We start from the raw sequence: 14,237 nt of genomic DNA, 5'->3' as shown, positions 1-14,237 counted from the left end.
TCCAGAGCTTCTCAAAATGAGCATCAGTCCTACAATCTTCTGTCGCAGCAGCAGGGGAAGGTTCTTCACCATAACCTGTCAACATTGCAACTTCATGCATTGAGGTTGAGCGGCGACAGTTGATGGTTTATGACCTCTCTTCCAAAGTCTGTGATGTCATTCTGGCAGCCAGTCGTGCCTCTAAGTCGTTTTACACCTGCCGGTGGAAACGTTTTGTTTCATATTGTACAGAGAGGTCTATTGAGCCTCTTTCTTCTTCTCTTTCTAATATGCTTTTGTTTATTCTATCTCTTGCCCAACAGGGTTCCTCTTTAGGGAACATTAAGGGCTATCTTGCTGCCTTATTGGCTTTTCTACGCTTGCCCGATCAACCATCTTTGTTTAAGTCTCCTATAGTACAAAGATTTTTGAAAGGGCTTGTGCATTTGTTTCCACCTGTGCCTCTTGTCATGCCTCAGTGGGATCTTAATCTTGTTCTTACCTTCCTGATGTGTGCTCCTTTTGAGCCCTTACATAACTGTCCTATCCAGCTGCTTACTACTAAAACAGCCTATTTGGTGGCAATTACATCTGCCAGGAGAGTGAGTGAGCTGCAGGCTTTATCTTTAAAACCACTGTATCTCACGATATATCCTGACAAGGTAGTATTAAGTAATAAAACTCGTGCTCTTTCCTCCCTAAGGCGGTGACCCCCTTCCATCTGGGTCAAAATATCACCCTGCCTACCTTCTTTGCACCACCGCATCCCTCTAAGGAAGAGGAGCGTCTCCATCAGCTGGACCCAAAAAGAGCATTATCGTTCTACTTTGACCGCACAAAAGAGTTCCGGGTGGACGACCAATTCTTTGTGGGATATGTTGGTGCAAAGAAGGGTCAGGCAGTACAGAAACGGTCCATTTAGCTTTGGGCCGAGGGCTCACTCTACCAGAGGGAAAGCTGCTACCACTGCGTTAGCTCTTGGTGTGCCGGTGATTGACATCTGTCAAGAGGCAATGTGGGCTTCCTTGCACACGTTTTTGAGACACTACTGCCTGGATAGCCAGGTTAGAAGGGAGAGGCATTTTGCGTGCTCAGTCCTGCAGGACTTCCTAGTATAAAATATATCCTTCAGACCCACCACCAGGGTTTATAGCTTGGGTATCTATTCTAAGGTAAGGAATCTGCTTCTAAAAGTCTCTATCAGATGAACAAATTACTCACCTTCGGAAAGAAATTATCTGGTTGGGTGTAAGGAATCTGCAGCTAGATAGTCTCTATCAGATTATTAGTTACCGAAGGTAAGTAACTTGTTCTTCTTGGAGTTGATTTCCTGAGTGACAGTTGTTGAAGTGCAGCTGTGGTGTCAAGGCGATGCAGGCAGATCCTAGGTGTTGTCCAAGAGCTATCCTACGTCAGTTGTCGGATTTCAGAGGAGTGAGTGGTCAGCAGGACCACCAACAAGCCTTGGCAAATGCAAGGAAATGTTGTATGGAGTGTTGGAGGATTTATGGACCAGAAAGGTCCCAGAGAGACTGCCTTTGCAGGTAAGTCAGGCTAGCCCTCAGCAAGCAGGAAAGACCACAGCAATCCTTGTCAACGACAAACAGGCGTGGTGCACAGGAGTTCTGGCCACACAGCTCCAACGAGGGACCACAGACCTCTAAGTAGCAAAGAAGACAGGTCAGACTTCCGGAGAGCCACAGAACCACCACCTGTGAATCGGCCGTGGCACAGCAGGGTCCACACACCGGTTATTGGCATTGAGGTGTCTGCGGATGCAGGGGAGTGACTCCAAGGGTAACTCCTCCTTGCTGTCTTAAGTGCAAGCAGAGTCCTTGTGACTCTGGAGGATGCACGACCACAGAGGTTGCAGAGTCCTTGCAATGCATGGGGACAAAGTTGCAATAGGAGCCCTCCTACCAGCTGCAGTCTTGTCTAGGTTCCCGGCAAAGTCCAGCAACAGTTTGTGTCCAGGTTGTAGAAGTGGCTGGCAGACGAATCTTGCCCTTGCAGATGAATCTAGGGTTCAACCCTCAGGGGAGCCCCTAAGTAATCCCAGAAGGGGGTTGGACAGCTTCTGCAGTGACTCACCTATCAGGGGGTTAGGGATGCTAATCTGGTGACTGACCACTCAGATACTCCTAGGGGCCTCTGCTCATCTTAGTTCCAAGATGGCAAACTCAAGTGGCCACCTGGCAGAGCTCTTGGCACCTTCCTAGAGGAGGCATTGGACAAGTGGGCTGGTGACTCCCCTGTCCTTAGTGTTGTTTTGCGCCAGAGTGGCATCCAGCAGCTTCTGCACTGGAGTAAAGTGGTTTATGCAAGGAGGGCACCATATGTGCCCTTCAAAGCAGTCTGGTAGCACTCGGGCACACCCCCCACCCTAGCCCAGAGACACCGATTTCTAAAGGAGAGGTGGTGACGCCTCTCCTCTGCAGGAAAGTGAGTTAGCTCAGCAGCAGGAGGGCAGAACAGTGTCTGAGGTCGGCCGCAGCACTGACTTTCACCGAGACCCAGCAATGCAACACAGGCAGATATGGGGAAAATCCTCTAAGGAGCCCCTGCCGTACTTGGTATTATGCAACTAACACTGGAATCGCTGTAGTTGCATAATTCCAACCTGTTTGATACCAAACATGTCTAGGTTCTGTGAAGCCATTATGTAGTTGGACATCTTGTGTTGACAAGTGTCCACTACATGCCTTAAGATGGATTTGCCGCACTTGCAAAGTCCAGAGAATGGGATGTTGGGTTTGCAGGGGTGCCTCTGCTCATGCAGGGCACCCTCACACCTAGAGACATGCACCCTGCCCTGGGGCTGAAAGGCCTATCTTACGGGTGACTTATAGGGTCAGAGTGCATTGACCATGATATAAGGGGAATCTTGTATCAGGGTGAAAGGTGCATGCACCATTACACACAGGCTGTAATGGCAGGCCTATAGTTACATTTTGTATGGACTCCTATGGGTGGCATAATACATGCTGCAGCCCATGGGTGGGACCCCTGGTGTACAAGTGCCCTGGGTATCCAAGTACCATATACTAGGGTCTTACAGGTGTACACCAGTATGCCAATTGTGGGGTGTAAAAGTTGCTTGCCATCCACATTTAGGGGAGAGAACACTGACACTGGGGACCTGGTTAGCAGGATCCCAGTGTACTACAGTCAAAACACAGACACCAGTCAAAACGTGGAGGTAACTATGCCAGAAAGATCCTACTTTGCTACATTCCTCATGTCCACGCCGGTCAAATTGATGTATAGCTGTTCCGTATGTCACTAGACACTGAAAACCACATTTCTCATTGTGATTACTTCAGCTTGTCGTCTGAGCAAACTAGAGGCTCTGTCTATAACACAGTGGTACAGAAGAGGATCAGCTCCAAATATATTGTCTTGTGCAGCAAGATCTGTTTTTGGACTGCCCAATAAGCAGGTTTCTGAAGGGGTGCATTCTCATTCCATCAGAGCAAAGGGTTATACTACTGTGCTGGCACTTGGTGTGCCAGTCTTGGACGTCTGCAAGGCTACTACATGGGCGTCAGTCCATAGGTTCATGAAGCAGTGCTGCTAGCTAGGTTCAGCGGAAGGAGCATTTTAACCAGTCTGTCCCACATGATTTCCTGGGCTAAACAATTCCACAGATCTACCATCTGAGTAGATAGTGCTTTAGCATCTATTCACAAGGTGTAGAATCTGCAGTTAGAAATATCCATCAAATAAAAGTTACTTACCTTTGGTAATGTTCTTTCTGGTGGTTTCTTTATCTAACTGCAGTTTTCACACTGGCAGACCCACCTCCCTCTTCTGTGGAACGGATTCATCTTGTCCATACTAATACGATTACAATCTAGAGATCTGCACACTGGAACAATCTGATTATTGAAGGCTGTACATCTGATGGCGCATACAGATACCAGAAAGAAACTGACATGAACATTTAGAGGTGGCAATTATATGAGATCCAACATCACACATAGGGTGGGAGGGACCTGATGCCGTGCCACATGCCACCTAATGACACATGGCAATTGGTGAGAAACCTCTCCAGATTCTTTCTGGTGCCTATAAGTTTTCACAAGGTGAAGACTCTGCAGTTTGGTAGAATATCTAGCAGAAAGAGCTTTACCAAAAGTAAGTAACATTTCCTTTTTGAACATTTCGGTCTTTGCTGTATGCATTCAGTGATGTAGCAATGCCGAATGTGGCTGGAACGCAGAGCACAGATGCGAGTTGGAAAAACTTTGACAGGCAGAATCTTGTTCCTGTATTCTGTTGACGCAACAGAGTGATTACAGGAAGAACATCATCACTGTAATGCAGGAGAATGAATGTGGTCCACTTCTGTGCCGCCTGGACAACAAGAGTGAGAAAACTAATAGTTATCAGAAGATCAGTCTTGAATGCAAGGCAATGGCTGGAGAATCTTGTCTTCTCCAGAATCTTGTAGAGATCGTATATTAAATAAAAATGATTGCCTGCAAGAATCTCCTTTCCCTTGCAAGGGTCATGTTGAGGTGTGGCTAAAAGCATCAGATCGCCACCAGTGTTGAATGGAGACTGTTTGCTGCATGTTACGTTTGAGACCAGTTTATTAAAAATGCACCCAACTGAGCTCTTAAAGTTACTGTCATTGGTGGAATTCCTTTCCCCAACATTATAAGAATTCCAGCAGCCAACTACGTGCAGTGCATTCTTGCAATCTGGTAAGGGGGTGGCTCATTTTTAGTCACCACATACGCCATTTCCTCCTCTTGTTCCAGTCCCACTAGTTTTTCAGTCCTAATTTCAAACATTTTGCTTTACTACTTACCTAATTTAACAGAGATTTTAATTGTGATAACTACTGTTTTAATTAACCTGGTTCCCTGATGCTGCAAGTATTTGGATGCATGTGCATAGTAAGTGAAATATGAATCTGATAGACGTTTAGCTGCAGGCGATCATTTTTATTTAATGTTCGATCTCTACAAGATTCTGGGAAAGAGAAGATTCTCCTGCCATTGCCGTGCATGCAAGGCTGATCTTTCGATAACTATTTGTTTTCTCACTCTTAACTTTGAATTCTCCCCAGCCCTCAGACTGGATCCAGAAGAATATTGTGAGCAGCAGCCCTGCGAGCTGTTAGGTGGTGTCGATCGGCTCCACGTCCGTTGTCTGGATCGTCCGCACCAGATATAACTTGGCAGGTCCTACATATGTGCTACCCCAGTGTGCTGACGTCAGTTTTTTTCTTTCCGCTCCAGTGGGCACTGATTCGTAGAGTGCTGCCCCTCAGTCAATTTTTGACTGCCTTTTTTTTCTCAACTTTTTGACAACTATTTTTTCGAGTGTCTACTCCTGGTGCGTCAAGGATGTCCTCCAGAAAGACCAGTTTCAAGCCCTGTGGATCTTATCAGGCAATGTCTGTGACTGATCCGCACCTTGTGTGTTTTTGGTGCCTGGACCATGACCCAAAGTCTTGCTCAGAGTGCCATGCATCCGAAGGCTTTGAGGGAGCGATCCCAGAAGCTGATGCCGGCCCAGTTCTCAGCTTTGTGCAAGTTGAGCTCTCTGTCGCAAAGAAGGTCCCGGGATCGGTTGCGGAGACCTCCATTGTTGTCGTCCCACTCAGTCCTCAGGGTGATTGGGTAATTCGAGGCACAAAAAGAGACCCAAGAAATCGAAGCATTCTTCAACTTCTCCTTGTCCGCCGGCCGATGAGATGAGGGAGCATCAACGCTCTAGGCCGTATAGCCTGCAGAACCTGTGTCTGGATAGACTCCATGCCTTCCCAGGTTTTCTGGGAGCAAGAACGGTCCCTGCCCAACTCTGAGTTTATGGGGCCATGAGCCTCATTTTTGGGCTGGGCAGCCCGACACTGCTGGGGTGCCTTTGGGTCCTGCAGAGTCTGAAGGGACCCCTTCAGGTTCTGTACCAAGGGGTACTCAGGGACCCAGTCCAGGATCCAGACTGATGCCGATCCCCATTGTGATCCCTGACTCTGACACAGTGCCGGATGAGCATTGTACAACTCTGGCCCTGGTAGGAGCCTTGCCTCCTAAATTGGATCCTGAGCCCTTTAACTATGGGTTAGGTTTCGGGGACTAATGGGAGGGGTCACTGAACCCTTTATTACACTAGCCCCATGGCGCTAAGGACTGGAAGGAAGACTTGGGTGAGGCCAGCGGACTGGATACTTTTCCAGATACTCCCATGCTTTCTTCTCCTACCATGGCTATGGAGGAGGGAGCGTCTTATGCTAAGCTGGTAAGGAGGGCAGCTGAGGTCCTGGAACTTTAGCTGCCTTTGATGGCCATCAAGACTAAACTCTTGACGGAGGTACTGCAACCAGGAGCATCCACCTCAGAACCTTTGCTCCCGTTTAATGAGGCCCTCACTGATGTCCTACTGGGTACCTGGTCCAAACCCAGCACAGGGGCTTCTGTGAACAGAACAATTGCCTGCCGCCAACCCCCCACACCTGGAGACCCAGGCTTTTTGACCCAACACCCTACCCCTGAGACCTTGGTGGTCCAAACATCTACCTTCCGGGGGTGTTCCTTTCCACTCCCCTGGATAGGGAATCCAAGAGGCTGACTCATTTGTGAAGATGTTTTCTTCTGCCAGCCATGCATTGCAGTCCATGAACACAGCATGCTTTTTTGGCTGTGATTCCGACATGCTGCGGACACGGTTGCACAAGTGCTGCTACAGCTCCCAGAGGAGGCCCGGGTTGTACTCTCTGAGGCTGTTGCCAACAGGAGAGATGCTGCAATTTGTTGTGGACTGGACACGACTGACTCTATAGGCAGAGCAGTTTCATAGACAGTGGCACTGAGGAGCCATGTTTGGCTGAGGACATCTGGCTCTTCTCAGGATGTCCAAGATTCGTTGACGGACATGCCCTGTGATGCCACCCATCTCTTTGGAGACAAGGCAAACTCTGCGCTCGAGTGCTTTAAGGATTCTCTGGCTACAGCCAGGTCCTTGGGTGTCGCAGCAGCCCCACATCCCCCTCCCAGTCTGGCTTTCGCCCCTTTAGTAGCTATGGAAGGGGCCTCCAACTTCATCCATTCCTGCCAGCCACCATGCTGCGCATGCTGCCCAGCGTCTTTGTGGCTAAGGGTGTGGGATCCACCAACCTTGTGGATCAGTAGGCCAGCGATCTGGACAGCCCCTTCCCCCTCTCCCCCTCAATCCACAGTCCATCACGTCAAACAGATAGGGTTTGCAGATATGGAAAAACAAAGGGAAGGTTTATAGGAATAGGCGCTCACATTGAATCACCAGGTTATTTTATAGGTCAAACAATCATGGGCACTGTGCTCCTGACAGGAGGGTCCTCCCCACTCCTCCAATGATTCTCAAAAAGAAACACAACATAGTCAACAAATGTCAAGGCACTTGTGAATCAATAAAGGATCAAAAGTCTGAGTTTGTATACAATAAGGTCTTCTTCCAAACAATCAGGTACACCGTAGACTGAGAAATGTTATCATGAATCCAATTTATTCTTTTGGTGTGAACTTCATATACTGGTAAGACCGATAACAGCCAACGTGTGTTTCGTCTTAATAGAAGATAATCTCAATGACTTCCTCAGGGCTCAATGAATTGTGAGTGCAGTAGTAATGACGATATGGAAGTATCCAGAGACAATTATTCCTTCTGGAGATCCCAATTAATAAGAGTCCAGTATTAAGCACTGCAATAATGGATCTGCGTTAATGCATGAGGGGTGTGTGTATATACCCTTTAGGTGGTGTAATGGAAAGACACGAAGTAACGTGTACGGAGAGCCTAGTCTCTCTCTCCGGGCGGCGTGGCTCAGTGGCTACAGTGTACCTGATTGTTTGGAAGAAGACCTTATTGTCTACAAACTCGGACTTTTGATCCTTTGATTCACGAGTGCCTTGACATTTGTTGACTGGGTTTTGCAGATAGTCTGAAGGGACTGCTCCCACCTCCAGACAGCGACAGACCTCCTGCATTCGTTTTAGTTCACTATAAACATGCTAAAGTCACACCTGACTCATTCTCAGATGCTCCCTTTCATCAGAGCTGTTCTGGACACAGTGCAGTTTCAGGCTTATCCTCCGAGTGGCAAGTCCAGGATATTCAGGCTATGATACCAATGTTTCAGCCTCTATCTTGGATTTTGGTGAGAATGACTGAGGCTGCTGGGCCTCATGGCCTCCTGCTGGTGACACCTGCCAGATGGCATATGTGGGCTCTGCAGTGGAACCTGAAGATTCGGTGAGCACAGCATCAGGGGAACCTCTCCTACAAGGTCCAGATTTTGGAGGGAACTGCGAAAGTTCTGCAGTGGTGGTTGACGGATCGCAGTTGGGTCAGAGGCAGATCCCTCTCCCTGCCCCAGCCAGACCTGACAGTAGTGACAGGTGTCACTCCTGGGATGCAGCGACCATCAGAGAGGTGGAGATCAGACTCCACATCAACCTGTTGGAGATCCATGAATCCGGCTTGCATTGAAAGCCTTCCTTCCCTCTATAAAGGGAAAGATGGTACAGGCGTTCACAGACAACACCACTGCCATGTGGTACTGCAACAAGCAGGGCGGGGTTCAGCAAATGTGCGGATCTTTGAACTCCAGTGCAGAAAAACTCAGCTGAAAATATCTAGCAGATCACGAATAGCATCCGCACCTGGAGGTGGTGCCTGGACTCATTCCAAAGTGGGGGGAGCCGTGGTTAGATCTGTTCAGCTCTGCAGAGAATATGCAGTGGCAGCAGTTTTGCGTGGGAGTTTTCAAGGCGGCAATCACTTGAGGGTGCTTTTCGTCTCAAGTTGAACTCTGGCCTCCTGTAGCCTTTTCGACCATACCAATTCTGCACAGAGTTAGTAAGAAGATCAAGAAGTACTAGGCCCAAGTAATCCTTGTGGCTCCGGACTGGGCGAGCTCTTGAGCATGGCCACCAATCCTCCAATCAGACTGTCACTTCGGGAGGATCTTCTGTCACAGCAGCATGGGAGGGTTCTGTACCTGAGCCTGTCCATTCCTCCTTCTTGCGTGGAGATTGAGTGGTGAAAGTTGATACCCTTTGACCTTCCTCCTGAAGTCTGTAACATAATCTGAGGGAAATTCAAGCATTATTATCTAAACCATCCTACCTTTCTGTCTATCCTCACAGTGGTGCTTCACACTAGGGTCTCTCTTCTGCCAAAAGTGGTTATGAATTTCATGTAGGTGAATCCATCACCATGCCTATTTCTTACGCGCCCTCCACATCCTTGTAAGGAAGAGGAGAAACTCCACCACCTGGACCCGAATAGAGCATTGGCGTTCTATGTTGATCATACAAAAGTTTTGAGTGAATGAGCAACTCTATGTAGGGTATGTGGGTGTAAAGAAAAGTCGGGCAGTGCAGAAGCAGACCATCTCCAGATGTGTTGTACTCTGCATCAAGAACTGCTATGCGCTAGCCAAAAAGCAACCCAGAGGGTTTACTTGCTTATTCTATCCGAGCTAAAGCTGCATCCACTGCGGTAGCACACAGAGTATCAGTCCTTGACATCTGTCAGTCGATATCATTGGCATCTCTGCATGTTCACCAAACACTGCTGCCTGGACATTCGGGTCCATAGGGACGGGCACTTTGACTGTTCGGTCCTGCAGGACTTTCTAGTGTGAACTTCTTCGGCAGACCCTCCTTCGGGTTATGGTATTGCTGGTGTATCTATTGCAAGGTAAGGAATCTGCAGCTAGAAGTGTCTATTAGCAGAACAAGTTACTTACCTTCGGTAGCGCCTTATCTGATAGAGAAAATATCTAGTTGCAGATTCCTTACTGACCCACCCAGCCTCCCTGATCTGCAAACTAATTTCTAGAATCAGGGACTCCTATTGCAGGACCTTAGTTTTGACACACCAGTAGTCCGTTTCTTCATAGCTCTGTGCTTATGGCATGGAAAGTTGTGAAAAGAAACTGACAGCGTGCTGGGTGGCACCTATATAAGACCTGCGATGTCCTATCCGGCACAGACGCAGACAATGGAGACCGAGCCAATCGACACCACCTACTGACGTGCAATGGTACTTCTCATGAAAATCTTCAGATCCAGTCTGACGCCTAGGGAGAATTCAAAGGTAAGAGATCTGCAGCTAGATATTATCTCTACCAGATAAAGCATTACCAGAGGGTAAGTAACTTGTTTATTAAGTTCCATTAAACAAATTTAAAAAAAAAAAAAGAAAAAAAGATTTTGGGCTGAAATAAGTTGGTAGTCTGTCTTGACTTTTTACTGCAACCTGTGTAGGAAGGAAACTGGTCAGAGGAGCGGAACTAAAGCACGTGACGGGTAAGGAGAAATTGGAGAGGGAAAAATGGACATGTAGAATCATGTGTAGGAGGCTTAGGGCTAAGGAAGAATAGTGATTGAAAAATCGACCCATAAAAATTAAAGAAAATCATGCACATTTGTATGCTTTGCCATTCACCGCTGATATCTGTAAACCTGGACCTTGCTTCCTATGCATAAATTAAGTATGATAATTACATTTATATATAATCTACACCAGGCACATTAATATTTGAATGTTTCACTTTATCCGGCGTACCCTTTAAATATAAAAGTGTGGAAATATTGCTTTACATAGTTGGTCACAACTTTAAAACTTTTTTTCAGGCCTTCATAAGACGTTGTCTAGCATACCGCAAAGAAGATCGATTTGATGTCCATCAACTTGCAAACGATGCTTATCTTCTACCTCACATGAGGAGGTCAAATTCATCTGGAAATTTACATATGACTGGGATTGTTGCATCACCTGCACCACCTGCTTCAACCATTATTTCATACTGAAATATCATGTCAGCACTGACATAATAGTCTTTGACTAGCTTTCAGTTGCACACTTTAGTTTGGATACGTTTGGCTGTTTTTACATAAAACAAGTTACAAGATACTGTAGTTGTGTGTTGTTCAAACCGAGGGTCCTTCTCTGTTGTCATTTGTATGTGAGAGTGGATCATGGACTGTGAATTAATTAATCCTTCTGACTGGAACATGAATTATTGAAGGATATCGTTGCCTGCAACACACACAGCTGGCTACGTTTGTGGCTAACACGATGACTTTTGGGGAACACTGTATATACTTTTTGTAATACTTAAATATGTTTAGCTGATACCGTAGGTTCTAACAAGAAGGGCAGTTTTCATTATTTGAAAAGCATGTAGATAGAATGTTAGATCTATTTGAAAATCCATTGAAAATGGACTGCCTAGGCAGAAGCAACCCCTCACCTCAGCAGTTAGTTTTAAAACCAAAGGAGGATATCGACGGGGTTTACATGTTTGATTATGTTGTTTTAGTAGCTCTTTTTGGATAACATTGTAAGTAGCAGTTTGCCTTTCCTGTTGCTGCATTTGAAAAACTGTATGATAATTTTACAATCCTCAGGTTTGACCTAGAAAGCCATATATGCTCCTTCATTGGTTGTAGATTTCAAAATAATTATTCCTAATTTACACATTTCTCAGATCTTCATGTATTGATTTTTGAGTCAACTAATTTATTTAAACTGTAATAATGGAATTGCAGTGTTTTAAGAATGTACTGCTGCTTTTAGATTCAAACTGGTGTTTCCGGATTGTGTGCTCGGTGTAATGACGTCAGCCTGTTCCAACTGCAGTGTCATGTAAAAAATAGCCTATGCAGGATAATGATAAATGCCCTTCTGACTCAATTGTATAATACTGTACAGACGTCGTTTTCATTTTTTAAATTTCAGCAGCTTGTTCCTGTACAAATGTTTAAAGTATTGCTTTTTTTCTAATTTGATATTGTACTTTTCCTTAACTTCTTGAAGGCGCTTTTAATTGCTGCTACAAAATGTTGATTTTGTCTTTTTGCAAAAGACAGAATGGCCTGAAAAAGTACAGGTTGGTGATGTTAGAAATATTTAAATTCGGGTGATTAACAATCAAGGCATGCATAACATCTGTTATCATATACAGTACCGTTAAAGTCGATTTTTTCAGTTCAGAATTTGGAGGGCATTTTTACGCTACGGAATCCCGAGGAATTGTTCATTGCCATTCTATGTTTTGGAACTTGCTATCTGCTGAGTAAGAGGATGTTTCTGAATAGAAATATTTTTGTGGCTCTCGTCCAGTTATTGTAAAACATGAAACATTTTCTAACTGCCATGTACGGTGGAAACTGTTTTGCTCATAATACATTTTTCTATAAATTATTTCTGTCACTGTAACATTCATGATGTTAAATTCATAAAAGTAATTTTGCAGAAAAGGAGACTACGTTACCACAGGTGTTCATTTAATATTGTACAGTTATCTGTGGCTCTTGTTTCTGATGTTGCAGACTATTTCCTTTGTTGTTGTACATAAAGATACATTAATTGTCTCTTTAAATGCTGCTGAAATGTAGAGAATGTAGCCAAAACAGTAATAAACTATGACAATTGAAATTGTCCGTCAAGCTCTCTACTTAGTTTCATGGGTACTTTCCCTTACAGGTTCTTTACACTATGTAATGGTTAGTTTCCCCCCTAAGCATTGCTAAAGCCTTAAGTTTGATGATGCGATAATAGCATTAACAATTTTTGTCATCTCTTCATTTGGTATCCATCTGGCATTTGCTAAGGTCATCGAGGTGGTTGGACAATATCTTCCGATAAAGGCCAGTGCATGGTATCCGGTTTATTCATGTCTTCAGCAGACCTGTGCTCTTTTCCACCTGCCTTTTTCGGACAGTTAAGTATCCTTTTTCTATCGTGGTGCATTAAATGAATTGGGGAAATTAGTGGTCGCATTGGCGTGTTATCTCTGAAAGGGGACAGTCAAGCACAACAAGAATGTGATAGTGTGTGTGGGGCACACTTTGGTTGTTGGTGTTTCTCTGCTTGTTGGGTCTCATGCCATTGTACATACTGCTCCCCTCAAGCAAAGTAGGTGTTCTTTTAAGTGGTCCCTTTTAAAGCACTGGTTCCAAAACGTAGTTATCAGGTCAAATGAGTTTTTTGGTATTGCTCCAGTTGTGGCTATCCACAGTGATGAAATGTAAAGAGCAACCTCCTCGTGGGTGCATCGTTCAATCCTCCTGGCTCCAAGTTATGCCGTTTTCAGACCCTTTCTTTAGGGTTGTGAAACTGACGAGGGGGGCGGGGGGGTCTGTTGGTTACTTGTTTGACGACCACACACAACATTCCTCCTCCTATAGATCTATTGGGGCAAAAAAATAGGTCCCCCCACTTATTTATTACGATATTCAGACAGTTCAGTGCATGATGGATACTACCACAGCAACGTATCTGGTTCCCATGGGAGTCTGTAAATGCTGGTGCTGGAAGGGAAACCATGGGGAATCCAGGAAACTAAACAGAGGACTGCTCTCCTCTTTGTCCAGACGAGAACACTAAAACTGCCTAGACAACACATCCCAGAGATGTGCCACAAAGAACATTTGATTACATTCACACACTGTTAATTTAGTGAAATTGAATAAGACCTTTAAAATTAATGCAAAGTCAAGATCGCTGCAAGCTCCTGTGCAATAAATCCACCTGGTATCCCAGGCAGGCATTCCAGTGAGGTAGAAGCAACTCGACACAGTCCAAAAATAATTTTAAAAAAATCTTCAGAATTCTAATCGCTAACCGGTTATAGCAAGAACGTGTAAAATGGGTCAAATATAACACTGCATGCCAAGAATTGTGAGTTTTTTTTCAGTTTGCACTGCCTGTGACCTCGTTTCAGCCGCCTCCCTGAAAAAAGGTTTGGCTGTCTGTGAGCTCAATGTGACATCTCCTTTGTATGTGTTTCACTTATGCCGCAGCAAGTCTTGTGTGTGACTCACTGCTATAACAAATCACAGCAGCCTTTGTACATGTTAGCGTGGGCTACCTTGAGAAGCAGCAGACAATTAACAACTATTAGTTATACCTGGTAGCAATCTTTTGATTGGCACAGTAACATCAACAATTTATCTCTTATAAATTCAATATCTACAATAATCTCTAATTAGGCTGAACTGATCTCCCGAAAATACACTTGGGAGATGAATTGTGCTTTTACATTGACGGATTGCCAAGCTACCTACCCCTTGATTGGGACTTGCCTTTATAGAGAAGGATTGTGCTGTGTTGGTGATAAATCCCCACAGCACCTCAGCTGAAGATTTGGAGGTGGGCAATTGACTGGTACACAATCACTTAATTTTTACTATGGCATGTGTCTGTGTGTAAAAATATGCAGGAGGATGAGAAACGGCACCTACAAGTATACAACT

General features: G+C 45.3%; 1 protein-coding gene across 2 annotated transcripts in view; it reads left to right on the top strand.

The window, feature by feature from the left end:
• TLK1 (tousled like kinase 1) overlaps positions 1 to 12,417 on the top strand; it is a 618,148-nt gene extending 605,731 nt beyond the window's left edge. For both annotated transcript variants that reach the window (XM_069225321.1, XM_069225320.1), the window contains one exon: positions 10,611 to 12,417. In XM_069225321.1, coding sequence (XP_069081422.1) covers positions 10,611 to 10,787 — 177 coding nt within the window. In that variant the 3' untranslated portion in view covers positions 10,788 to 12,417. The remainder of the gene's footprint in view (positions 1 to 10,610) is intronic.
• Positions 12,418 to 14,237: the final 1,820 nt, after the last annotated feature.

Source organism: Pleurodeles waltl, chromosome 3_1 (genome assembly GCF_031143425.1).
Source record: "Pleurodeles waltl isolate 20211129_DDA chromosome 3_1, aPleWal1.hap1.20221129, whole genome shotgun sequence".
Classification (NCBI taxonomy): Eukaryota; Metazoa; Chordata; class Amphibia; order Caudata; family Salamandridae; genus Pleurodeles; species Pleurodeles waltl.
The sequence above is the reverse complement of the archived record's forward strand: the minus strand, read 5'-3'. Positions and strand labels throughout refer to the sequence as shown.